This window comes from Trachemys scripta, chromosome 14 (assembly GCF_013100865.1).
Source record: "Trachemys scripta elegans isolate TJP31775 chromosome 14, CAS_Tse_1.0, whole genome shotgun sequence".
NCBI classification, from domain to species: Eukaryota; Metazoa; Chordata; order Testudines; family Emydidae; genus Trachemys; species Trachemys scripta.
In genome coordinates this window covers 15,364,197-15,392,072 of record NC_048311.1, presented here as the reverse complement: position 1 = coordinate 15,392,072, position 27,876 = coordinate 15,364,197, and the positions used below count along the sequence as shown (strand labels likewise).

General features: G+C 40.8%; 1 protein-coding gene across 6 annotated transcripts in view; it reads right to left on the bottom strand.

Annotated features, from left to right (window-relative positions):
• Positions 1 to 27,876, bottom strand: part of B3GNTL1 (UDP-GlcNAc:betaGal beta-1,3-N-acetylglucosaminyltransferase like 1) — a 353,698-nt gene that overhangs the window by 248,148 nt on the left and 77,674 nt on the right. For all 6 annotated transcript variants that reach the window (XM_034789912.1, XM_034789918.1, XM_034789917.1 and 3 more), the window contains one exon: positions 13,453 to 13,548. In XM_034789912.1, the coding sequence (XP_034645803.1) occupies positions 13,453 to 13,548 (96 nt within the window). The remainder of the gene's footprint in view (positions 1 to 13,452; positions 13,549 to 27,876) is intronic.

The following is a 27,876-nucleotide window of genomic DNA, read 5'->3' as shown; positions in this document are numbered from 1 at the left end:
AATCACTTAAAATCTTTTTCTGTGGTTAATAAATCTGTTTTATATTTTACCTAAAACAGCGTGGTTCTGGTTGAAGTGCTTGGGAAATCTCACCTCAGACTACAAAGGCTAACATATGTCCATTCCACACTGAGGGAATGGCAAACTAATTAATGAACGTGCACTGCCAAAGGAAGCCTTGAGCAGGGTAAGACGGCACAGTTCTGAGGTGTAGGGCTGGAGCTGGGAGGAACTGGCTGGAGCCTCTCTATTTGCTGGTTCATGAGCGGCTAGGAGATCATTCATGTAACTCAGTTGGGTGTGTCCCTGCCTGTGAATGGCTGTGTAAGTACAGTGCCTGTCAGAGGTTTGTAACTTGACATTAGCATCACAGTGTGAGAGACAACTCAGGCTGGTGGATTTGGAACACTCAGCAGTCCCACAGTCCAAGTTGCATGCTGGGGACCCCATCACGGACACACAATCCTGTGAGGGAATAAAGGTGAAACCTAAAAGGTGGGAGTGAAATCTGATAACTGTTGTCGTAATCCTAACAAATGGCATAAAAGACTACTGTGGAATACACTGACAATGATTCAACACCACAAAGGAGAACACACAGTACAAAACCTGAGGCCAAATTGTTGAAAAATAAATAAATAAAATGCAAAAAATAAAAAAATAAAAAAAATAGCATAATAATCATACAGACGGTTAGGCAGAAGTGTCTCCTGCAGATGAAAGAGTTCAGTTTTGTGGGTTTGGCATGTATTACCTTTTTAAAGTAAATTTCAATTAAGCTGTGAGCAAGTAGGTTTTCATATTAACCAAGACATTTCTCACTGTTCATCTAGTGAGTGAAGGTGTGAAAAAGTATCAGTGGATATGATGCAAATTTTCCAGTCATTGGCTCAGAGTTGCACCTAACTAGTGTTTAAAAAAAAAAAGGAATTTCTTTGGGAAGTAACATAAATGTCCTATTCTGAGCCACAGTACAGGTGGGAACTGAGATAGGGAACTAGGACCTACATTTCAGTGCATCACCTTGCAATATTCCTAATTCTGACATAAACCTGAATCCTCTAATCATTTCACCAAGCATCTATTTTGATGCAACACCTCTGCTCAGTAAACATTTATCACATCTTCTGAATCCCCCTTGCAACAGGATTGTTGTTGCTTAGTATCCAAGCTGATGAACAAAGCTAGGCCACAAAGAAAATTAGGCCCTGCTTGAAGAGAGTCAGAGATTGAGTTCTGCAGAACACCAAGCTGAGTACATCTTCTGAACCTTGGTTGGGATTTTCAAAGGAACCTAAGGGAATTAAGTGCCCAACTCTCACTGGCTTTCAATGGGAGCTGGGCACCTAACTCCCTTAGGCCCCTTTGAAAATTCCAGCCCCTATGTCTTCATCCAGCTGAAGGTTCAGAAAGGTTTCTATTTTGTCATACTTGAGTCTCTGGGATTCAGGGTGTTGGAAACTCTTTCATGGAAAAGGAATCAGCATTGAATCTTCAATTCTAGCAACCTCAATAGCTAGATTCCTGACTTAGATTTGTGGTGCATAGTTCTGGCTGACCAACAACTGACTTTCTAGTCCCCGGCCACTCCTGATGCCCCTTCATTTTTGACCAAATACTACAGCTCAACTGTCATTGTAGACAGACTATCCCATGAAAATAGTCCCTTAGTTAATTACTCAAGTAAAAGATAAAAGGATTGATGCCACATTTCCTCATTGCATGGAGACCACAGTCCTTGAAATGTTAAATGCCCACTGGTAGTGGTACTCACCAATGCCAGCAACAGGTGGAGTAAAACAAAAGGCAGCTTGGACCCACCTCATTAATTATAAGTGTCAACAATCTATTTGGTGTTGCACAATACACAAAAAAAGACAAGAACCTGTCCCAAAGAGTTTATAGTTAACAAATGTCTCCAGTCTTTCAGAAATGGAGACAAAACATGACAAAAGGGAATGGGGTGAAGATCTGTATGGAATGCCATTATATGGGTGCCCAAATCTCAGCATAATAGCCCTTCTTCGTAAAGTTGTAGAAAAATTGCGTTCCACATGTGATGTAGTAGGGAACGAGAGATGTGACGCAGTAGGGAGCGGGGTGGATTGACGGGGGATGTCATCTAGTTTTACTGGGACTGTCTGCATTGGGGATGGGATAACAGGGGATGAGCCTGTAACCTGAGCCAGGAAGGGGGTGGGGCCAGGTGACACCTTTACCCGGGTAACTGGACAAAGGCTAGAGGAGGAGCTGGGGGGAGGAGGAAGAGAGCCTGCTGGAGGGTTTTTGGTTTCAGTTTTGTGCTGGGTGGTGGAACGCAGGGAACCCCAAGCCTGGGGTCTAAGCTCCCTGCCCCCCAGAAGGACTCGACTGAGGGGTCCTGGTTGTACCTACAAGCTCTGTTTTAGACTGCGTTCCTATTGTCCAATAAACCTTCTGTTTTACTGGCTGGCTGAGAGTCACGGTGAATCCCAGGAAGAGGGATGCAGGGCCCTGACTCTCCCACACTCCGTAACACCACAATATTAGCTTTCATTGTTTTAAAATTGATGGGCCATTGGCTATAGCTACAGTTTGAGCTGGGAGTGCAATTCCCAGCTCGAGACACCATATTAACACTAGCTCTCATTGAGATAGCACACTAAAAATAGAACATAGCCATGGCAGCGCAAGTGGCAGGAGAGACTAGCTGCCTCGAGTGTGTGCCAATCCAAGACCAGAAGCACGCACTGGGAATGGCTAGCTCCTCCCTCCATAGTGCTGCCGTGGCTACAATCTATTTTAGCATGCTAGCTCAATGAGAGCTAGCACAAGTATGTCTCCTCAAGCTGTGAATCACAATCCCAGCTCCAAGTGTAAATGTACCCTGTGTCTCAGTTACACCACTCTGGCAATATAAAGAAGCCAAGTGGGTATAACTGGCTGAGTCATGTAAGGGGGTCTTGTTATAATTGAGAAATCCATTCCCATAGCTTCTTGTGTCCCAAAAGTGCCAGCTGTCCCCTGCCCGGTTGCCATAACCGCCAACTTCCTCATCTCCCCAACATTTTCTACAATGCATTTATGCATTTTCAATGCAACACTTTGTGACACACTGAAAATTGATATTTTGGAACCAATAAAATATGAATGGAATTTAATATCAAAATAAATAACACAATGGAGACTGCACTGATTGCATTTGCTATTCATTTTCAAATTTCTCTCTCTAAATACACTTTTTATACTAATACATGTTATAAAAAAATCACACCCCTAACTCAAATAGTTATACTAGGAAAGCTTTTAAGAGTAGATCAGGCCCAAGTGACAGAGAACAAACTTGAAGTACAAATTTTAATATTCATCAGTACTCAAACACTAGGATTCCTTTTTTTTTTTAATTTGTTTTACTGGTCTAAGAAACCTAACAACCATTCCATCTTGAAAACGACTACTACTATAATTTTAATGTTTTAACATCACATTTTAAGGCCTTCAGCTGGTTAGTGAATAATGAAGAGTGAAGAAAATCCTGTGAGCAAACTGGGGTGTACACACCACTAGAAGAAATAATACTTTGCACTCATACAAAGCCTTCCATAGGCTCTTACAAATATTCATTCTTTATGTTAACAGGTGCACTTTATGGCCAGTCCAGTAAGCTGAACAGGTCCTACAGCCATAAAGCATGGGAAATTATTTAAAACACTTTAAATCTGTCAATTAAAAAACAAACTCTCAACATTTTGCAGAGTTTCTATTTCACTAGATCTTTAACAAAACAAAAAAAACACAACTGCAGCTAGCAACAGCAACTAACGTGTGATACTTCATTTAGCATAGTCAAAATTAGCCATTTTGGTAAGATTTTTTTTAAATAAGTTCATGAAACATGCCGGTTGTACACTTCTCTCCCCACTTCCTTTTTTTAAACTTTGTAGGCGTTAGGCATTGAAAGTGATGTAAAGGTTAAATCCACCCACATCATAGCTAGCGAGGTGGCAAAGGACCAAGAGTTAGACTAGCAGCCAGATGCAAGACCATTTCCTTCCTCGTTATACACCCCATGCACTGCAACTGCTCAGATTTCCGTTTGGGCCATGGCTTGGCTATCCTTCTGCTAACCACATGCCTGCCCCACCTCCTCTGACATCCTTGTTCTCAAAATGTGATCTGCATATGCAGACTGTACTTTAGATGAACTAAATATATGCTAATCCATCCTTAAGATCAAGCTATCTACATATTTTAACACACACAAATATCTATTACCTTGGAAAAAGGACACAGCATTCACAGCTGCATTTAACCAGAAATTTAACTATTAACCTTGATCCAAGCCCTGCATGGTACTGATCACATTCACATTGAAAGAAATTAGAGTTGCTGAAAAAACACTCCACAGGACCAGGCTTTTGTGCCCAAAAATTTTAAGACTGGGTCAGTACTTGTTTTCTTTACCACAGGCAAAAAAAATTTACATTTTTTAAAAACTGCATTGAACTCTTAGTACTGATGAAAGGAACAGGTTGATGTAACTGTGCCTTAAAAGAAAGCAACCCTGACTAGCCAAGCAATTAAAACAGTGAGAACTTCAAAGACAGGTATCAAATCTGTTAAACTGAGGCTACTTTAAAGGATTGAATATGAAACTAAAATACTGTTTGCTACAAATCAACTCAACAACTTCAGGTGTCCCTGCTTTTTTGACTTACTGTCCAATTTGGCAAGTGATGCTCCCTACTCTCAGATATTATAGTGATTGACACCACAGTTCAAGCTAGAAATCTATGAAGACAAGCTGAGACAAAGGTCTCTATATACCAAATTTGTTTTCAACAGAAAAGTAGTTTGGTGATTCTAATTTAATTTAGAACAGTGAGCTTTGCTGAAAAGCACTGTGCAGCAACATAGCAGGAGCTGATAAAATCATCAGAACAGTTTTTCAACTGCACTCAGTGACTCCAATGAAAAATACAGGGAGTACCGGGCACTGAGCTCTTTTGAAAATCTGGTCCACTGATTTTTATCCAACAGAAGCTGAAATGCAGACTAAACAAGCATGGAAAATGAGTTATCTTCCACTAAGGAGTTAACCATCACTAAACAACTCTTAGGTGTTTGAGCTCCTGAAATGCAGAAACCTTGAAAAAAGAAAAGAAAAAGCTTTGAAACTAGACCAATTTTTTGGCTGATATTTTTCATAAAATCGAATTATTTTAAATATTCATGCATATTATTCAATGTGAGAAAATGCACTTTACTGTGCCTGGTTGCAACAGGTAGAATGAAGTATTTTTCCTCTTAGTCAAATTAAAATAGAGAGCTTCAGTAAAATTAAAAATAGTGAACTCATGGCTGAAGCTAGCATTTTTCATTAAAATTAACTGTGATGCTGTTTCTGTTATCTGTGGAATCAGCATTTTGACTTTCAAACTCATGATGAAAGAAAATTACAGGAAGCTTAGGGTGTATCTGTACTGGGCTCTCATAGGAGAACTGACTGAAAAACAAACAGCATCAGTTTATTTGGCAACTTTTGGATTTACAATAGCTTTATCTTTTGAAGAAAAAAATCTTAGGATCGCTTTATTATTCCAGCTATCATTTGAAGACAAACTTATTTTTAAGTCATTCCTTATCTGTTAGGCAAAATCCTCAAGCTACAGAGGCAATGGGATAAGAGCTCAAAAATAAGATTAAAGTCCGTTTACTTGTAAGTAGCCCTGTCAATTAATCGCAGTTAACTCATGCAATTAACACAAAAAAATTAATCGTGATTAATCTCAGTTTTAATCGCACTGTTAAACAATAGAATACCAATTGAAATATATTAAATATTTTGGATGCTTTTCTACATTTTCATATATATTGTTGTCTGTGTTGTAACTGAAATCAAAGTATATATTATTTTATTACAAATATTTGCACTAAAACGATAAACAAAAGAAATAATATTTTTCAATTCACCTCATTCAAGTACTGTAGTACAATCTTGCTGTCAAGAAAGTGCAACTTACAAAAAAAATTTTTTTGTTACATAACTGCACTCAAAAACAAAACAATGTAAAACTTCAGAGCCTACAAGTCCTCTGGAATGGTGGCTGAAACATGAAGGGGCATACAAATGTTTAGCATATCTGACATGTAAATACCTTGCAATGCCAGCTACAAAAGTGCCATGCAAATACCTGTTCTCACTTTCTGGTGACATTGTAAATAAGGAGGGGCAGCATTATCTCTTGTAAATAAAAGCAAACTTATTTGTCTTAGCGATTGGCTGAACAAGAAGTAGGACTGAGTGGACTTACAGGCTCTACAATTTTACATTGTTTTATTTTTGAATGCAGTTTTTTTCTACATAATTCTACATTTGTAAATTCAACTTTCATGATAAAGAGATTGCACTACAGTACTTGTATTAGGTGAACTGTAAAATACTATTTATTTTGGGGGGTTTTACAGTGCAAATACTTGTAATCAAAAATAAATATAAAGTGAGCACGGTAAACTTTGTATTCTGTGTTGTAATTGAAATCAATGTATTTGAAAATGTAGAAAACATTCAAAAATATTTAAATAAATGGTATTCTATTATTGTTTAACAGTGCGATTAATTGCGTGATTAATCGAGATTAATTTTTTAATCACTTGACAGCCCTATTTGTAAGGTAACATATCAACAAAATAACTTTGAAAGATCAAACAACCATAAATGAACACTCAGTAACATTTAACATTTCAAATGCTGTAATTTATTTAGTTCAGTTCACAAAACATCCAAGGTGTAATGCATTCCTAGATCTAGGCCAATTAGAAGGTGATGTTCAGAGTAGTTTAGCTTGTTGCAGTTTTTGAAACATTTATAGTTACATTTTCAAAACCACATAAGTGAATTTGGAGACTAAATTCCATTTCCTAAAAGAATTTAGGCACTTAGGCTCCCAAGTCCCACCAACTTTCAATGAGACTGAGGCTAAGCACCCACATCATTTAGGCAAATGAGATGTAGATACTTTTGAAAAGTTTACAATTGGTCTGTTTCTCCTTACTTTTAGCATCTGCTGCCCCAGAACACAGCTCCGAAAGATTCACCAAAATATTTGGGGGGGGGGGGAAGAGGCCTACAAAATGTAAACCTATTTGGTTCAATACTGTGTAAGATTAACATTTGAAGATACCAGGGCAGACACTCAGCTGGTATAAACTGATCCATAGACTCCAAGCATTTCAGTGTCCATCAGGTTCATTTCATAATCCTTTGAAACTTCACATCATGCATCACGCCAATATGTCACCGCTACCAAGAACCTTTCGGAACAGGGAGACAATCTAAAGGGATTATATTGAGTTGTTTTCATAGTATATTGCAATGTTTCTATTATGAACATTTAAATATTAAATTATAGATCAAATTCAAAGCTGGTTTAAGAACTGATAGCTAATTGAAGTTAATGGATCTGCAAATGGTTGAAAATGACTTGATTTTTTTTTAAACAATAAACAAAGAAACCTTACAAAGGCAAAAGATTTTGCAATACCCATATTTTCTCTGTAGAACATCTTTAGGTCCAAGCAAAAATGTTGAAACACTAAGTGAAAATTTGAATAATGTTGACAATTGCAGCTCTCTTTCTAAAAGTTCAAGAATATTTAACCCAGAGATGCCTTTATACAACACCTCAGTAAGAAGCTCCAATTATGCTTTCAGCCCACAGATGTGGGTAAGTACTTCTCATTAGGTGCTCTGCACTCACTAGGACTCCTTAGAGCCCCTTGGACATATTGTTTCTGAAGTAAATATAAAAGCACTGACAATCCTGTGCACTTTTTTTCATGCTGCTCTGCAGGTGAGAATAAAAGTGAAGCTCCTAAGGGCTTGGCTACACTTGCGAGTTACAGCACATTAAAGTAGCCCCAGGCGCACTAGCTCACTCCCTGTCCACACTGGTGAAGTACGTAGAGTGCTCTGACTCTGCGGCTAACAGGGCTGGCTCCAGGCACCAGCTTAACAAGCAGGTGCTTGGGGCGGCCAAGGCAGAGGGGCGGCATCTGCGGCAATTCAGGGGTGGCAGGTCCCTCACTCCCTCTAGGAGCAAATGACCTGCCGCTGAACTGCCGCCGCCGATCACGGCTTTTTTTTTTTCCCCCTAATCGCCACTGCTGTTCGCAATCGCGGCTTTTTTTTTTTTTTTGCTTGGGGCGGCAGAAATGCCACCTCGGCGAGTGGAATAACATTTGCTGCGCCCCCGCTGGAGCGCCGCAGCGCCAGTGTGGATGAGGTGTTGCATTACTGCGCTCTGATCAGCCTCAGGAAACATCCCATAATCCCCTTACGTCAAGTGGCCACTCTTCTCATTGTTTTGAACTCGCTGTAGGAATGCGAATATGCCATTTGAAAGCTCCGTTTCTGACAGACCGCTGCTTATCTGCTCCGAAACAGATAAGTGTGCTCCAAGACAGATTACTATGGAATGCTGTGTGAGAGAGAGGGAGGCAGGGAGGAGGGGGGAGTCTGCTGCTGTCCGAATTTACAAGACAGCATGCTGACACGCTCTCACCCCCCCCCAAACCCATTCTCTCTCCCCCCCCATACACACAACACACTCCCTGTCATACTCCACCCCACCCCCCTCATTTGAAAAGCACGTTGCAGTCACTTGCATGCTGGGATAGCTGTCCATAATGCACTGCTCCCAATGCCGCTGCAAGTGCCACAAATGTGGCCACGCCAGTGCGCAAGCAGCTGTCAGTGTGGACAGACCGCAGAGCTTTCCCTACTGTGGTCTCTGAAGGTGGGTTTAGCTCACAGCGCTCTACATCTGCAAGTGTAGCCACGCCCTAAATAACTGTCTTTTATTGTACATGTTTAGTTAGGCCCAGACAGTTTAATGCAATGCATTCTAACCATACATTTTGTAACTTCAGCTGTATTTGCCCAGGCCAAAACTCATAGGACTTCACTATAAACTTAGTTTTTGGATACATCAGAGAACGGAGAGGGCAGAGGGGAACAAAATAAAAACAAACAAAACCTTAGCTGACCAAACATAGTAGTTGTCTGAAAGCCAATGTTAAACGTTTCTGCTTCATGTATACCTTCTCCTGAGAAAGTCCACAGTGGTCTAATTTTCAACAATAGTACCATTGTTAATCTACAATCAGAAAGTCTCTTTCTCAGCCCCATTTCAGTCTTTACTAGCAATGATGAGCAACACCTACTGTGAATGGCTATATGTTTTCTTTCTAGCTTTCAACTCATTTGCTTCAATTCTGGCTCCAAAGACATACCTGTGATCATTCCTCATCATTAATAAAGCCACTACTTGGCCTCCATAACATATTTAAGACAGACACAATGGCTTAAATAAATAAAGGCACCATGTTTTAATTCAACCCAATATCAAAGTTAATTACAAATATGTCACACTATGACTTTTATTCAATAGTAATTCAGAACTCCCTAGGATCTATAGCAGGATGATGCACAAAAAGGTTCTGGATTCAGATTGGCAGCTTTAGTAACCTGTTGGGTGAATCCTGCAGTTGGCTCTAATAGAACAAAGTTGCATGTTAAGGAATCCCAATGTGCAACATCCTTCCCCTCTGTCAGATGATCCAGAGACCAGAAAACTACTAAATTGTACCCACGGGTGTGGTATGAATATACTGTTAAAAGTTACAATCCACGAGTCATCTCTGAAAAGATTCTGAATCCAGCCAACTCAAAGAATTTTCTAAGATAAGCAGCCATATGCATTATGTTCCAGGGAGCAATACTGAGCTGTTAGGATCCATGTAGAGATAGAGCCACTATAACTTGTTCTGTCAAAGATCTAACTGGGCAATTGTTGAACAGGCTTGGATTTGAGTTAAACTATATTGCTCAGAGTCAAAAACAAACTTTTAAAAACTACTTAGACTATTTGCATACTTTAAACTAACAGTAAAAACCACTCAGATAGGTGTTTTGACTTATAAGGTTCAGTAAAGTTTTCAGTTTATGTTCCTCCAGATCAGACTGCAACAAAATTTCATAAATGGATCAGATTTAGAGGTCCTGTAGGATACTTTTTAATCTGCAATTTCTTCTGGTTATCAAAGCAGCATATTAAAACAACCAAATCCCTTTAATATTAATTTATTTATGTGTTTTGTCCTGTTGCTGTTAGTGTGAGGCAATTACATATATGGCCATAACAGTTTAAAAACTTGGCATGGATTGGGTCAGAAGGAAACATTACAAAAATCTTCTATAAATGTTTATAATCCATGTAATAATGTGTCTGAAAATGCATATCTACAGTATACTATTTAATCCCTTAATTACCATCTCCATCCTTAAATTACACTAAAAATAGTGTACAAATCTCTTTTAAACAGAAGTAAATGCTGATCTACAAAAAAAGAAATGAAAACTAAATTAATCCCAGATTTCTGTGATGACTACCCCCACTAAAGAGGCAGTGGGGGCAATTAGCAAAGAAATAAATATTAACTAACCTTTTAAAAGGTGTTTTCACCATCGATTGTGCTCTCTTGGTACTCTCTGGTTCCCTGAAAGTAGCCCAGAACATATATTCTGTGACATTATAAATACCATGAAGTATATTGGGATTCAATTACATTTATGGTATTTGGAATGTCACAAAATGATGCACTGTGGGATATATTTAGTGAATCAAGAGTACATCACAAAGGGGAAAACAAAAATTAAAATGAAAAAGCATTTTTGTACTGAATGCCTCCATCAGACTGAAAAGAGAGGGCACTCAACCCAGAAATCTGGGATTAACTCACATGATACAAAATGAAAACAGCTGACACTCATGCACAAGAGAGAGGTGAAGTTTGAATTTCAGCTTGCATCCTGAATTCCTTGGCTTATGTCCGTTTAAAAATCAGACCTTTAACATAAACATATGAATTTAGAATGCTATTTGATTCATTTCTTTAATGGGCAAAGCTTGCATGGCTCATAAACATATTTCAGAATTCCCATCACAAAACAAATCTATTAAAATTGCAACTCTCTCATCATGAGTATGACTGGAGAAACCATTTATCTGAACCACCCAGGTCAGATTCTCCTAATAAAACATCTACAATCTATTTGCAACGAGACTCAGATCATTGTGGAGCACTGGAGTAGATAAAGCAATTGCTTTCAAAGAGGAAGTTAAGTTTGTTTTTTCAAAATCATGTATGCTATACAGACAACTACATGGTAGTGACAGCATGGACCTCCACTTTGCAGTTCAGAGGTTTAATTTCCCAATATATGGCACAATTAGTTCATCTCCATAAAATACAGTAGTGTAGCGGAAACAGCCGAAAAGTGCTAGCACTGAGCGCAGACACAGATGAAAAGAACCCCTCGGTACAGGAAATTGCTGGAGACAATATACTGTAAATTAAAGCCAATTTTCCTGAATTCCCTGAAGGATTGCTCATCTCAGAGATTCAACAAATCTCTTACTAAAGGCCCAGAAGTGAAACTATAATTTTCTTGAAGTTTATTTACTTTTTCAAAGAAAATAAAAACAAAAAACAGACAAGGCATGCATAACAAACTAAATCCCATAATAAATAACAGAATCATACTGTGAATATTAGAAAAGAGCTGGCTTGCTTTTCCCATTTCTTTTTCCAACTTATAAACAAATGTAAAAACAATACGAAGAGAGAAAATTTTGAGGCCCTAATTCTACTCTAATTGAAATCAATGGCAAAAATTTCAGTCATGTCAATGGTGCGAAATCAGGGCCTGAGATAAAAGGAAATTTGACACAATTTTCAATAATCATCATCTAGTTACAAAATCTAGCACAATCATACCTTGAAAAAACATGATGGTACTGTATACAACTCCTTAGGCTGTTGCAGCGGGCTTAACTTTTTTACCAATTCATTAAGTGTTCAATCCAAAATTCATGGAAAGATTTCAGTGGGTGTGGAATCAGTCCTTAAGCCATGAGCCTTTTTCCCCATCATTTTCAACTGTGTGTTGTGATCATGCATCCCATGGCTGAACTGTCAGAGGCATACGGTATTTCTCAACCCATAAGCCTCTTCTACTGCCAAACCCAATGTTAACACCAAATATTCCATTGGTAACTGTTTTTCTTTTACCATTTTTACTTGATTAACAATCTGAGACTAACATTTTATTGTTGCAGGACAGGACCACCAAACATGTATGAATGATCCCTATATCCACATCCCTTCCGAAACAGAGTTGAGCAATCCACATGCATCTTTTTTTCAGACAAGCTGATGTATGATACCATTGGCACTTTACTTCGTAGTTCTTTATAATAAAATTATTGTCCTTCAGAATAAAATACTCTGTTTCATATTTCAAACCTATGATTATCTGTTATTGTGCATTTCAACTGTTTCCACTGCAGATCTTAAAGGAGCTCTATGGATTCCTCTTTGTGTTATGCTTACCACTCCAGAGGCTGTATGTCTGTCTTTAGGGTTATGGCAGTGGGGAATGCAATTGAGTTTACAATATGAAATCTAACAAACAAGGGAGTATTCATCTCTTGAGCCATTTAAACCTAGCAAAATTAAAAACAAATGTCTTCCTGCTATAACACCACAAAAACCAAGCCTAAAATATGTGCTTTTTAATGCACGCTAAGACAATCTTTCGCTAACCACCCATTAGACTTCTTATAATACTCAGCACACACATTCTTCTACAGACTGGACTGATTTCTTCCACAGTTTAACTTGTTTTTGCCAAAGACTCTTTTAGTTCAGTGTTGGCCACCCGCCTAATGAAACAATCTCTTTTAAAGCCAAGTCTGCTGTCTTCAGTTGCACAAGATGCGTCGTACTTAAAAACAAGGATAATGCAACCTGTGTTTAAGCCTTCAAAAAAATACTATTTTAAAAATATCTCCAGCAAGAGTTAACTAAATATATACATATATACATATATACACACACATTATTTATATTATCAGGGTGTAACGTTTACAACTAAAATCTCCTCAGGATAGAGGATTATTTTCTCTTACTTAAATATGTTTGCTAAAAAATTCCTTATTTAAGTACTAGGACATGACAAGGTATGAAGTTAACCACAGTGTAACTACCATGCGTATAGGAGAAATATGAAGCATACTGGAAAGGAAAAGTGAAATAGCTTCAACCTTCTCAAGAGTAAGGTCATCACTATGCAATAACCATATGCTCCAAAAGGCATTTTTTCCAATTACAGGCACTAATATTATACTTTAAATGGGTATATTAAAAGAGATTTAATAATATATTTCTATTATTTACATTCAGTCAAATATCTGGTGGAGTTTTTAAAAGTATTTTTTCCTTTAGTTTCTCAAAGAACAACTCTGATCAGCACCAAGTATGATTAGTGAATGGGAAAACATAACTAAACAAGCCTCTCTGACTACTGCTTTAGCATCACAGATTGAATCACAATTGAAACAAGAATACCTGTGTAAGAAGTTGTCCAGGTGTCAGATTATTGATCCAACGAGTATATCGTTCAGTAGAATCCAATGGCTCTCTCCTGACTTGGCAACCTATAATCTAAAGCAAAATAAAAATCACGAACTGTCAAACCTTAGACATTCAAGCATCAGTAAAAGCGTCTGAAGTTAAATAATTACACACAAAAATCCCTCCATTACACATTATTAAGGTTGCAAGGTCAGGCACTCAAAAGTTAGGAAATGCCAAAATTACAGTTACCTTACAACCTAAATTCATCCCCCATGTGTGTAAGCATTATGATACAGTCTTTAATTTACATTAACACATATTATTTTTCTCAGTCCCAGTCCCAGCTTCCACCCCGTCTCCTTCCCAGGCTCTTTGTCCCAATCTATTCCCCACCCACCCATGTCCGGCTCTTGTCCCCTCTGCATTTGACTCAAGCAGCTTCTTCCTACAGGCTGCCTGAGCTTGGCGGGGAAGGGGGGGGTCATGGAGAGCACAGGACAGGCAGTCTCCATGTTCCCAGTCCAGGTGCCCAGACCAAGCATGGCCTGCAGCAGCGCAAAACTGCAATTGCAAGGAAAGTCCTGCGCCATATGGACAGAATCTTTGGGGAATATGGCTGTTAAAATCTAAGATGTCTTTACTGAGCATGTGCACACTGTGATTTTTCAAAGGCTGATAAGTAGGGCCCTACCAAATTCACAGCCATGAAAAACATATCACGGACCGTGAAATCTGGTCTTTTGTGTGCTTTTACTCTGTACTATACAGATTTCACAGGGGAGATCAACATTTCTCAAATTGGGGGTCCTGATCAAAAGGAAGCTGCAGGGAAGGTGGGGGTCACAAGGTTATTTGGGGGGGGGGGGGGGATTGCAGCATTGCCACCCTTACTTCTGTGCTGCCTTCAGATCTGGGCGGCTGGAGAGCAGCAGCAGTCAGCTGGGCACCCAGCTCCGAAGGCAGTGGTTCTCCAGTAGCAGTGCAGAAATAAGGATGGCAATACTGTACCATACCATCCTTACTTCTGTGGTGCTGCTGGCGGCGGCTCTGCCTTCAGAATGGGGCTCCCGGTCAGCAGCCATTGCTCTCCAGCTGCCCAGCTCTGAAGGCAGCACCACTGCCAGCAGCAACGCAGATAAGGGTAGCAGTACTGCAAGCACCCCTACAATAAGCTTGCAGACCACACACACACACACACAACTCCTTTATGAGTCAGGACCCCTAAAATGACAACACCGTGAAATTTCAGATTTAAATAGCTGAAATCATGAAATTTACTAATTGTAAAATCCTATGAACGTGAAATTGACCAAAGTGGACTGTATATTTGGAAGGCCCTACTTATAAGTTGACCAAATAGAGGTGGATTTTCACAGGAATGGCAAAAGACAGCTCTTCCACAAAGGTCATCCCTGCTACATTTTAACTTCCTGCTCCAGTGCATGGGGGTACTTGAGCTTTTCAAAGAAAAAGTCACCAAAATTTTTTTACATGAGCAAAACAATGTAGTTTTCCCTAGCCTCATTCTTGGATGTCTCTGAATAATTTTGGCTGAAATTTTTCAAAAAAAACTCTGCCAGATGCAAACATCTGGCATGTAAAATTTCAGCCCAAACAGTTAAAATCTTACAAAGCTATAGGCAACTTAAAAGAGAGTCTTATAATGGAGAGTATTGGGCAACCTTAATAATAGGGTGTGCTCAGGGCCGGCTCTGGCTTTTTTGCCGCCCTAGGCAAAAAAGCCACCCGCCGCTCCCCCCACCCTCCGCCCCCCCGAGCGCGGCAGGGGAGGGCACTGAGCCCGGCTGTGGGCCCGCTCTCCCCCGCGGCCAGAGTGCCGGGAGGAGGGCGGAGAGCCCCCGGCGGCCAGAGCACCGGGGGGAGGGCGGCGAGCCCAGCCGCGGCCCCGCTCTCGGGCCAGAGCGCCCCGCTGCGCCGCCCCCCTCCAAGCACCACCCCAAGCAGATGCTTGGTGGGCTGGTGCCTGGAGCCAGCCCTGGGTGTGCTATTAGCCCTGCCTATATACTGTAATGTAGAGTGGTTTATATCAAATGAAGGACTATTCTCTGTGAATTTAACAAGACAAATCAAAGCATCAATATAGTAAAAAAACTAGATACTGTATTTTAATAAATTAAAACTGTTAATTCAGGCAAGTATAATATTCCCATAGCATTAGAACAACATTCTCTTCTCTGATTCCCACTACGTTGTTCTATTGCAGGGGTCGGCAACCTTTCAGAAGTGATGTGCCAAGTCTTCATTTATTCACTCTGATTTAAGGTTTTGTGTGCCAGTAATACATTTTAACATTTTTAGAGGGTCTCTTCCTATAAGTCTAGAATATATAACTAAACTATTATATGTAAATAAGGTTTTTAAAATGTTTAAGAAGCTTCATTTAAAATTAAATTAAAATGCAGAGCCCCCCAGACCGGTGGCCAGGACCCAGGCAGTGTGAGTGTCACTGAAAATCAGCTTGCGTGCCGCCTTTGGCACGCGTGCCATAGGTTGCCTACCCCTGTTCTATTGCATACCATAAGTTTGTTAAGTATGCAGAATTCTTTGATATCAAGAAAATTTTTGCTTTGAGTGCGCAGGTAAAGGGCAGAATTTACAGGCACATTTTAGTTTTTATTATCTTCACATGCATTAATGTGTATCCCATGGAATTTCATGTGATCATTTAATTGTTTATTTGAACAAGGATTTCTAAAGTAAAGACAGTGAGAGAACCTGACAAAATCAAGTAGGTTGGAGAAGTAGACAGACAGACAGACCTCTCAGTTTACTAATCTGTGTAGGCCTCTGAGCCCCCAAAAATGTTCTCATTACCCCACTAATTAATTATGTATCCAACAACGTTGCTGACATTCCACATCTGCTGCACCATTCCTTTTCCAGATTTTGACATACTTGTCACTGTGGACGTGATCATTATTTGCACCAGAAATTAATACCAACATTGCTGTAGTAGGAATTCTGAGCATTGAGTTGGGATGATAGGATTTTGTTTGTTTGAGTCTGGGAATATTTTTAAGTCGCTTCTAGAAGGAGTTATAACTGCACATATTGAGGACTGATGCCATATTAAATACTCAGTACTCTTGTATTCATGTAAACGTCTTTAAATTCACACATGTGAGTGGTTGGGTTGGAATTGCTTGTGTGCACAGCCAGAACAGAAATAATACCATGTGATTTATCTGGCCAATCTTAACTAATCAACACTGTTTGATCACAGAAAACTTTCAGAGGGCTGTTGGCGATCACCCAACAGTTAATAAAATTCACAGAAGAATGTGATGAATCAATTTTTTTAAGTAACAAAATCATGATTTATGTACCCCACAGAAAGAGAAGCCAGAAGCTCAGATAAACTGTTTGAATTATTTGTTCAACTCTACTTTTGACTTATCACAATAAAGCTTAAAACCTCCTGTCAGCTTTCCCCTGAATCACAATCAAATAAAGAGTCCTGAGGATCAAAGCTACAATTTTAATAGATATTTTAATAATGCTAATCCCAATTTTTTGTAAATTAATATTGAATGGAAGTTTCCTAACTTCCAATTTTTTTGGAATTTAACATTCCACATTTTTAAATGTTTCACAAAATTTGATTAGAAGTACATTCATACTATTTTTCTATAGAGGGGGGTAATTTTAAGCAAACTATTTTAAAGCTAATGATTTACAGAGGCTTTTGCTAGTATATATTAAGGCAAGATAGACTATCTTTCTTGCATTGTAAGAACTGTGTGTGGAAGTTCAGAAGAAAGCTGACAAAATGCAAAGTGCTGTGCTAACACAATCCTGCCTTTCTGAAAGGTATTCCATAACAGAAAGATAAGGAAGCTTAGCTTATATACACAAATACCCTGACCCTAAGCTCTATAAATACAAGTTAATGAACAGCTGTCATGAGGTGAGAGATTAGTATGGGAGCCCAAACTTGTTTTCTAAAAGATTGGTTTCCAATTAGAGGAAAAATTGGTCATCCCCCCATCCAGCCTGAAACCTCAGAGAGGAGCAGGGCAGGTTTTTGTTTTTATTATTTCTACTTTGGACTGCTTCCAGCCCACCCGGACCATTACCAGCAGCACTCAAATGTGCCGTCTGTTTAAGGCTGCTTCTTAAATCTGGAACACTGTTGGGTACAGGCCCTCAGATAAAGGTGAGAGGTTAACATGTAAACCCCTAAGCTACACAGAACTACTGGCTCAACTCTCAGCAGGACTGTGTCAGCCCTTTATTCTTCCAAGACAGATAAAATGAGTTCCATGAACTTTACTCTGTGTGTGTGTATGTGATGGAGGGGTGGGGGAGGTATCATAGATTGAAACCTTTAAAAATGAGGTTCCACTTGCTCGTCTCTTGAATGTATGTCATTTTTCATAAAATGAAAGTTTGGCTCTGTGTCCCTGGCTAAAATTTCCCCTTCTTTCCATGCTGCTATACAGGGTGCTGTACAATGGTTGGTTGCTGCCGTCCCTCCCACCCCAATGCTGGTTGCATTTCAGTGGTACATACTGTATACTAGGGTTACCATATTAAAACATTTAAAAAAGAGGACACTCCACGGGGCCCCGGCCCCACCCCCACCCCAACTCCGCCCCTTTCCGCCCCAACTCTGCCCCTTCCCCAGCCCCGCCCCAACTCCACCCCCATTCCAACCCCTTCCCCAAAGTCCCCGCCCCGACTTCGCCCCCTCCCTTGAGCGCCCTGCATTCCCCCTCCTCCTCCCTCCCAGCCACGCGAGACAGCTGCCCGAGCACTACCGGCTTCATGGTTTGCTGGGCAGCCCCCAGACCTCCAGACCCTGCACCCCCGGCCGGGCGCTTCCCCAGCGCAGCCGGAGTCCGGGAGGGGAAGCACCCAGTCGGGGGCACAGGGTCTGGAGGTCTGGGGGCTGCCCAGCAAACCGTGAAGCTGGTAGCACTCGGGCAGCTTGGCTCTTCAGCTACACAGAGCTGAGGTGCCTGGGGGAAGCAGCAGCAGCCGCCGCTGCCGGAGCCGCTCTAAGGTAAGTAGGGGACAGGGATGCTGGCAAAGCATTTTCCCGGATATGTTCGGCTTTTTGGCAATTCCCCAAATTTGGGGGGGATTTGACGGGGATTTGAGGACCAAAAATCCGGACATATGGTAACCCTACTGTATACAATTTGTAAAATGTTTTGGATCCTTTTGGACGAAAAGAATCATATTAGCGTAGAATATTCTTTATCCCCCAAAAAACAGAACAAGGTTTCAAGAATTGCTCACTATTTCTTATTGTAACAAAGCAAAGATAGTTGCCAAAGCAAATTACTTTATTCCTGATGGGCAAGAGAGGTGTACTTAACAGAACATTTTGAACTTTCATTTGAAAATAGTTTGGTTCAGGTATGGTTCTAGGGATTGGCAAAGTCTGGCTGAGGAATCTAGGCCAAAGCAGGCTTCTGAACCCTGTTAACTTATCCCACCTACATACCAAGATGGGTGGTACCAGGACCCGCCCCAGAATATGAAATTCATCCTGTGCCACATGTTCTGCTCACTCCTCACTTAACGTTGTAGTTATGTTCCTGAAAAATGCTACTTTAAGCAAAACAATGTTAAGCAAATTCAATTTCCCCATAAGAATTAACGTAAATGGAGGGGTTGGGTTCCAGGGAATTTTTTTTTCGCCAGAAAAAAGACATTATATATATATATATATATATATATATAGTGTGTGTGTGTGTGTGTGTGTGTGTGTGTGTGTGTGAGAGAGAGAGAGAGAGAGAAACGCCCATTGCCCCATTAAGTACACTGACCCCACTCTAAGCACTCCAAGTACATTGCCTTTTTAAGTAGATCAGCAAGTTAAGACAGCAGCTGCTGCCAGCAAGCACTCTCCATCATGAGCCTGTTGTGTCCCCCCTGCTCTGTGGAGATGAGGTAAAGGAGTGGGGGGCAGGAGCAGGGTACAGAGAGACATCCTGACATTAGCACCCCTATTCCCCCTTCCCCCCTGCACAGCAAGCAGGAGGCACCTGGGAGCAGCTCCAAGGCAGAAGGCAGGATCAGAACACGGCAGTGGGGAGAGGGATAGCTGAACTGCCCAGCAATTGATAGCCTGCTGGGCGGCTGCTGCACAGGGAACTTAGGGGAGCGGGGAGCTGATAGGGGGGCTGCTGGTCCACCCTGGTTCCAAGCCCCCACCAGCTAGCTCCAACGAGGTGCTCTTCCTGCAAGCGGTGAAGAAAGCAGGTGGCTGCTAAACAACATTATAAGGGAGCATTGCGCAACTTTAAACAAGCATGTTCGCTAATTGATCAGCAACGAATAAACGAAACAAAGTTAACCGGGATGACTTTAAGTGAGGAGTTACTGTAATTGCAAGAGATGGAGGAATGGGAATAGTTTAGAGTCTTGCATATAAAAAACAAAGAAAAGAGAAAACTATGCTGCAGGTAGTCGTTAAACCTTATCCATAGCAAAGCACTACACCTAACAAAACGACTGTAAAAACAGGGCATGCATTATGCTATCTCAATATGTTTATGTTAATCCAAAAGAAAATGTAAACTAACAAATATAAACCAGATAGTGTAGCGGGTCCTGTGTGTACGTTTAAGATTTAGATGTGGTAATAACTCAGTATTTCAACAACCAATTCTCATCTCTAACCTAACCCCAATAAAAACCTCAAAAAACCCCAAACCCAAGAAAATATCCTCTCTCCAGCCTGACACATAGACCGCTGAAACCTTAATAGCTCTCTTACTGATAGATGTTCATGGTACTGGAATCTATATGTTTTTTCAAGAAGTTGGGAAGAAAGATTAGAACAAAAAACTATGCATGTCCGAAGCAGAAGGAAGGTTTTGCCACCTCACTTCCATAAATACAGAGGAAAAGGTTAATGACACTTCAGCTCCCTGAACTTTCAAACCAAGTGCTTGAAAAACATTTATATTCTGTGTTCATTAATCTATATAACTTGGTTATCTCTGCCCAATCTTTCACCTTCTGACTCAGTTTGAGTTCCCACCCCTTCCCATCCACCACGTACCAGGAATATGTCCCATATGCAATGCAATATCTATATAAGAAATTAGCATCTTGGCATATATTTGATGGAATACTAGCATTCTGAGATTTTTCATCCAGAATTATATAAAAACAGAAACTTAATACTGAACTTTACTGCCCTCAGAGTAAGGCATTTAGTTATTTCATCTTAATAATAATATTTTTAAATATTTAAAAACAACCCTATGCATAAAGACAGGTTTCAGAGTAGCAGCCGTGTTAGTCTGTATCCACAAAAAGAACAGGAGTACTTGTGGCACCTTAGAGACTAACAAATTTATTTGAGCATAAGCTTTCGTGGGCTACAGCCCACTTCTTCGGATGCATAGAATGGAACATATATTGAGGAGATATATATACACATGCAGAGAGCATGAAAAGGTGGGAGTTGTCTTACCAACTCTGAGAGGCCAATTAAGTAAGAGAAAAAACTTTTGAAGTGATAATCAAGATATCTTGATATCTTGGGCTATCACTTCAAAAGTTTTTTCTCTTACTTAATTGGCCTCTCAGAGTTGGTAAGACAACTCCCACCTTTTCATGCTCTCTGTATGTGTATATATATCTCCTCAATATATGTTCCATTCTATGCATCCGAAGAAGTGGGCTGTAGCCCACGAAAGCTTATGCTCAAATAAATTTGTTAGTCTCTAAGGTGCCNGCAGATGGTGTAGTTTCTTTAAGTAATCCTCAGTGGGATCAGAGAATAATGGCCTGTAGAATGTGGTGTTAGAGAGCTGTCTAGCAGCCTCTTGGTCATATTCCAATTTATTCATATGACCACAGCATCATTACTTAATTGGCCTCTCAGAGTTGGTAAGACAACTCCCACCTTTTCATGCTCTCTGTATGTGTATATATATCTCCTCAATATATGTTCCATTCTATGCATCCGAAGAAGTGGGCTGTAGCCCACGAAAGCTTATGCTCAAATAAATTTGTTAGTCTCTAAGGTGCCATAAGTACTCCTGTTCCCTATGTATAAAGAAATCTAACACATCACAAATGTTATAAAATCAAAAGAACGGTCCACAGTTTCTTTGACATTTTACGGAAACATGGACAAGATTTTCAAAAATGACTAGTAGATTAGAGTGCTTCAACTTTTGGTGACAATCTTCTCAAGGCCTTGATTTCAGAAAGCGTTGATCACTCATCCTCTGAAAAATCAAGCCTCTTTAAATTGTCAAGTTGGGCACCTAAAATGGAGGCATCCAAAATCATTGTCACTTGAAAGTTTTGGCCCATATTTTTAGCAGGAACCTGCCCATGCCACAGTTTGTGAACTAAATATTTATACTTTGCAATGCTGAAGTTGAACAAGAAATGGGAACCAGTTTTTGCAGCTTTAGCCAAGTAAAGGAGAGGTGACAGTTTGCAGCTGTCAGTCTTTTCCAGTATAAATCACTTAATTTCTCCATTTCACACATTTGTTTCAACTTGTGTTTCTTCTTTGCTTCCATTGTGCCCATGGAGAAAAATCTGAAACTATTAATCCACAAAGAGAATACATGGCCTTTGAGTTCAGATACATTCAGTTTTTTAAAATGTTTGTTTCAAAATCAAATACACACACAGAACAGTATGAGACTTTTTAAAAGTCCAACATACTAAAAAGAGAGTTTACTACTCTGATCATTTAGACAAAACAGACCCTCAGATATCTGGGATGGACCCGCTTATCTTACAGTCTTTTCACTGTCATATATGCCCACAATATATACCTTCCGAGTCAGAAGCCTTGTCTCCACAAACAAATAGACCCCTGCAAATCTACCCTGTATTAGCCTGCCGTGGTCTAACGGTTCATATGGACCCTGCTGATGCCTGCTAACACTTCATTAAGTCACTTTGATCTAGTCCTCTTTGAAAGGGAACTAGCTCAAAGTGCTCTAACAAACTGTTAACATGTATCAGCTGGATGCACATGGACACTTAGACCCAGGCAGGGGTAGTCTCACACCCCACTTGCCACAGCAGACTAGCTTGGAGTCTCTCTAGAATCTCTTAGAAGATGACTCCCTTGGTACACATCCTAACATAAAATCAGTAACCTTCCACATAGCAGGCTCAATCTGGCACCATGTAAGTGAACAGGAGTGAGAAGTTGTAGTATCTCTTGAAGATGAGCAGCTAATCAAAATAAACCCTATTTAGCAGACTCTGGAAACCTTACAAAAAAAACAAAATAAATTTAATTTCCAGCAATTAAGTTCATATAGGAAAAGCACAGAGAAACAAAAGAAAAGTAGGTGACTAGGCAACAAAATGGCAGATGAAATTCAATGCTGATAAATGCAAAGTTATGCACATTGGAAAACAGAATCCCAACTATACATATAAAATTATGGGGTCTAAATTAGCTGTTACCACTCAAGAAAGATCTTGGAGTCATTGTGGATAGTTCGCTGAAAACATCCACTCAATGTTCAGTGGCAGTCAAAAAAGCAAACAGAATGTTGGGCATCATTAAGAAAGGGATGGATAGTTCAGTGGTTTGAGTGTTGGCCTGCTAAACCCAGGGTTGTGAGTTCAATCTTTGAGGGGGCCACTTGGGGATCTGGGGCCAAATCAGTACTTGGTCCTGCTAGTGAAGGCAGGGGGCTGGACTCGACCTTTCAAGGTCCCTTCCAGCTCTAGGAGATGGGATATCTCCATCAATTATTTTTTTATTATAGATTATATCATATTGCCTCTACATAAATCCATGGTACACCCACATCTTGAATACTGCATGCAGATCTGGTTGCCCCATCTCAAAAAGGATATATTGGAATTGGAAAAGGTATAGAAAAGGGCAACAAAAATGATTAGGGATATGGAACAGCTTCCATATGAGGAGAAATTAGTAAACCTGGGACTTTTCAGCTTGGAAAAGAGACAACTAAGGAGGGATATGATAGAGGTTTATAAAATCATGATGGGTGTGGAGAAAGTAAATAAGGAAGTGTTATTTACTCCTTCTCATAACACAAGAACTAGGGGTCACCAAATGAAATTAATCGGCAGTAGGTTTTAAACAAACAAAATGAAGTATTTCTTCACACAACGCACAGCCAACCTGTGGAACTCTTTGCCAGAGGATGTTGTGAAGGCCAAGACTATAACAGGATTCAAAAAAGAATTAGATAAGTTAATGGAGGATAGGTCCATCAGGAGAATAGCCAACTACAAAAGCAGTTTCTCCTCCCTTGGTGTTCACACCTCAACTGCTAGAAGAGGGCCTGATCCTCCCTGATTGATCTACCCTCATTATCTCTAGACTGATTCTTGCCTGCATATTTATACCTGCCTCTGGAAACTTCCACTACATGCCTCTGAAGAAGTGGGTATTCACCCACGAAAGCTTATGCTCCAATACGTCTGTTAATCTATAAGGTGCCACAGGACTCTGTCACTTTCTAATTAAACAGCTTTTCAAAGCTGGATTCTGCAGGTCATTGTTATCTAAAGTCTTGATAAGTGTTTGTATGTGTCTATATTTTCTTCCTGCCCTCTTTGCGATTATGAGTGCTTAGTCAATCCCTATTTCTAGTAATGTAATATGGGTCAACATAGCAGAATGTTTCCTTGGAGACCAGAATGTAGGGATAAAAAAGCTATGATAGAAATGAAGTTACATTTAGTATCCGATCCCAAATGTCCTAAAAACACCAACATACATACACACAGAAAAGACACACTGGAGATCATTCCAATGCACACATTAATTTAGTGGCTGAAATGTGGTTCAAATTCACCATGGCATTTTGAGAAAAAAGGTGAGACACTGGTCCAGACCCTGTAAAACAAAAAATTCTGATGCAGCCCTAACTGTGGTATCATTACTGCAAGACCATAATAAACCAACATAATAAATACTTACCAATTCTTTATTTATATTGACTTACCTGATATTTCTGTAACACATAAGTAGAATGCACAACCCTATAAAGTGGTGCCTTTTAGACTCTGTTACTTTAAATTGTTTAAATATTGAAATTTAATTTAAAAAATTTAATCACATCTCTGAGAATTCCTGTGATACTTGGGGAGGTAACAATAGATGTGCACAGAGTGTTTTTCCTTCCTGGTGGATACTCTAATTGCCACTAAGACCTGCCCTCCCATAGAATTTCTTCAATTTCAGCCTCTGTCCTTCTGGAAGAAGAAGACATAACTCCTTTCTGAGCCCATGCGTGCCACTCCTTCACTGAACAAAAAAGCTCAGCTATCATTTCACTACCAGTTACCTACCAGACCAGCAGAAGACAGTGTTTTAAATGTGAAATGTTACAGGTTTAACGATAGTCTTCAAATTATAAATGAAATTATCATGATGAGTTTATGTATTTATCGACAAATGTAAACTCATGTTGTTGAGTATGGCCTCTTTGTTCACAGATGTCTTGCAATATACAATAGAATGGAAATGTTCAGAAGAATTAGGATTACAACCAATTCATAACAAGGTTAATATTTTGTAAGAAGTGAAATATTCATGCGTCTCTCTGCACTGACATGACAGAAATGCTTTGCACACACAACTTCCTGCTTTCTTCTCATTTTCAGAACCAGCACCACTCAAGATATATTTTAGCAACGTCTTACAAGATGCATTTTCCAATATATGTGTCTTGGGGTATGTCTACACTACGAAATTAGGTCGAATTTGTAGAAGTCGTTTGTTTAGAAATCATTTTTATAAGGTCGAATGTGTGTGTCCCCACACAAAATGCTCTAAGTGCATTAAGTAGGCGGACTGCGTCCACAGTACCGAGGCTAGCGTCGACTTCCGGAGCACTGCACTGTGGGTAGCTATGCCACAGTTCCCGCAGTCTCCGCTGCCCATTGGAATTCTGGGTTGAGATCCCAAAGCCTGATGGGGCAAAAACAGTGTCGCGGGGGATTCTGGGTACATGTCAGGCCCCCCCCTCCCATGAAAGCAACAGCAGACAATCGTTTCGCGCCTTTTTTCCTGGGTTACCTGTGCAGACGACATACCACGGCAAGCATGGAGCCCGCTCAGCTCACCATCACCATATGTCATCTGGGTGCCGGCAGACATGGTACTGCATTGCTACACAACAGCAGCTAATTGCCTTTTGGCAGTAGACGGTGCAGTATGACTGGTAGCAGTCATCGGCTATCTGGGTGCTGGCAGATGTGGGACTGCATTGCTATACAGCAGCAGCTCCTTGCCTTTTGGCAGCAGATGCTGTATTACGACTGAATCATAGAATATCAGGGTTGGAAGGGACCCCAGGAGGTCATCTAGTCCAACCCCCTGCTCAAAGCAGTACCAATTCCCAACTAAATCATCCCAGCCAGGGCTTTATCAAGCCTGACCTTAAAAACCTCTAAGGAAGGAGATTCCAGCACCTCCCTAGGTAACCCATTCCAGTGCTTCACCACCCTCCTAGTGAAAAAGTTTTTCCTAATATCCAACCTAAACCTCCCCAACTGCAACTTGAGACCATTACTCCTTGTTCTGTCATCAGGTACCACTGAGAACAGTCTAGATCCATCCTCTTTGGAACCCCCTTTCAGGTAGTTGAAAGCAGCTATCAAATCCCCCCTCATTCTTCTCTTCTGCAGACTAAACAATCCCAGTTCCCTCAGCCTCTCCTCATAAGTCATGTGCTCCAGACCCCTAATCATTTTTGTTGCCCTCCGCTGGACTCTTTCCAATTTTTCCACATCCTTCTTGTAGTGTGGGGCCCAAAACTGGACACAGTACTGCAGACGAGGCCTCACCAATGTCGAATAGAGGGGAACGATCACTTCCCTCGATCTGCTGGCAATGCCCCTGCTTATACAGCCCAAAATGCCATTAGCCTTCTTGGCAACAAGGGCACACTGTCGACTCATATCCAGCTTCTCGTCCACTGTAACCCCTAGGTCCTTTTCTGCAGAACTGCTTCCTAGCCACTCGGTCCCTAGTCTGTAACAGTGCATGGGATTCTTCCGTCCTAAGTGCAGGACTCTGCACCTGTCCTTGTTGAATCTCATCAGGTTTCTTTTGGCCCAATCCTCTAATTTGTCTAGGTCCCTCTGTATTCTGTCCCTACCCTCCAGCGTATCTACCACTCCTCCCAGTTTAGTGTCATCTGCAAACTTGCTGAGAGCGTAGTCCACGCCATCCTCCAGATCATTAATGAAGATATTGAACAAAACCGGCCCCAGGACCGACCCCTGGGGCACTCCACTTGAAACCGGCTGCCACCTAGACTTGGAGCCGTTGATCACTACCTGTTGAGCCCGACGATCTAGCCAGCTTTCTATCCACCTTATAGTCCATTCATCCAGCCCATACTTCTTTAACTTGCTGGCAAGAATACTGTGGGAGACTATCAAAAGCTTTGCTAAAGTCAAGGAATAACACATCCACTGCTTTCCCCTCATCCACAGACCCAGTTATCGCCTCATAGAAGGCAATTAGGTTAGTCAGGCATAACCTGCCGTTGGTGAATCCATGCTGACTGTTCCTGATCACTTTCCTCTCCTCTAAGTGCTTAAGAATTGATTCTTTGAGGACCTGCTCCATGATTTTTCCAGGGACTGAGATGAGGCTGACTGGCCTGTAGTTCCCCGGATCCTCTTTCTTCCCTTTTTTAAAGATGGGCACTACATTAGCCTTTTTCCAGTCATCCGGGACCTTCCCCGATCACCATGAGTTTTCAAAGATAACGGTCAATGGCTCTGCAATCACATCCGCCAACTCCTTTAGCACCCTCGGATGCAGCACATCCGGCCCCATGGACTTGTGCTCGTCCAGTTTTTCTAAATAGTCCTGAACCACTTCTTTCTCCACAGAGGGCTGGTCCCCTTCTCCCCATACTGTGCTGACCAGTGCAGCAGTCTGGGAGCTGACCTTGTTCGTGAAGACAGAGGGAAAAAAATCACTGAGTACATTAGCTTTTTCCACATCCTCTGTTACTAGGTTGCCTCCCTCATTCAGTAAGGGGCCCACACTTTCCTTGATTTTCTTCTTGTTGCTAACATACCTGAAGAAACCCTTCTTGTTACTCTTAATATCTCTTGCTAGCTGCAACTCCAAGTGTGATTTGGCCTTCCTGATTTCACTCCTGCACGCCTGAGCAATATTTTTATACTCCTCCATGGTCATTTGTCCAATCTTCCACTTCTTGTAAGCTTCTTTTTTGCGTTTAAGGTCAGCAAGGATTTCACTGTTAAGCCAAGCTGATCGCAGGCCATATTTACTGTTCTTTCTACACATTGGGATGTTTGTTTCCTGCAACCTCAATAAGTATTCTTTAAAATACAGCCAGCTCTCCTGGACTCCTTTCCCCCTCATGTTATTCTCGCAGGGGATCCTGCCCATCAGTTCCCTGAGGGAGTCAAAGTCTACTTTTC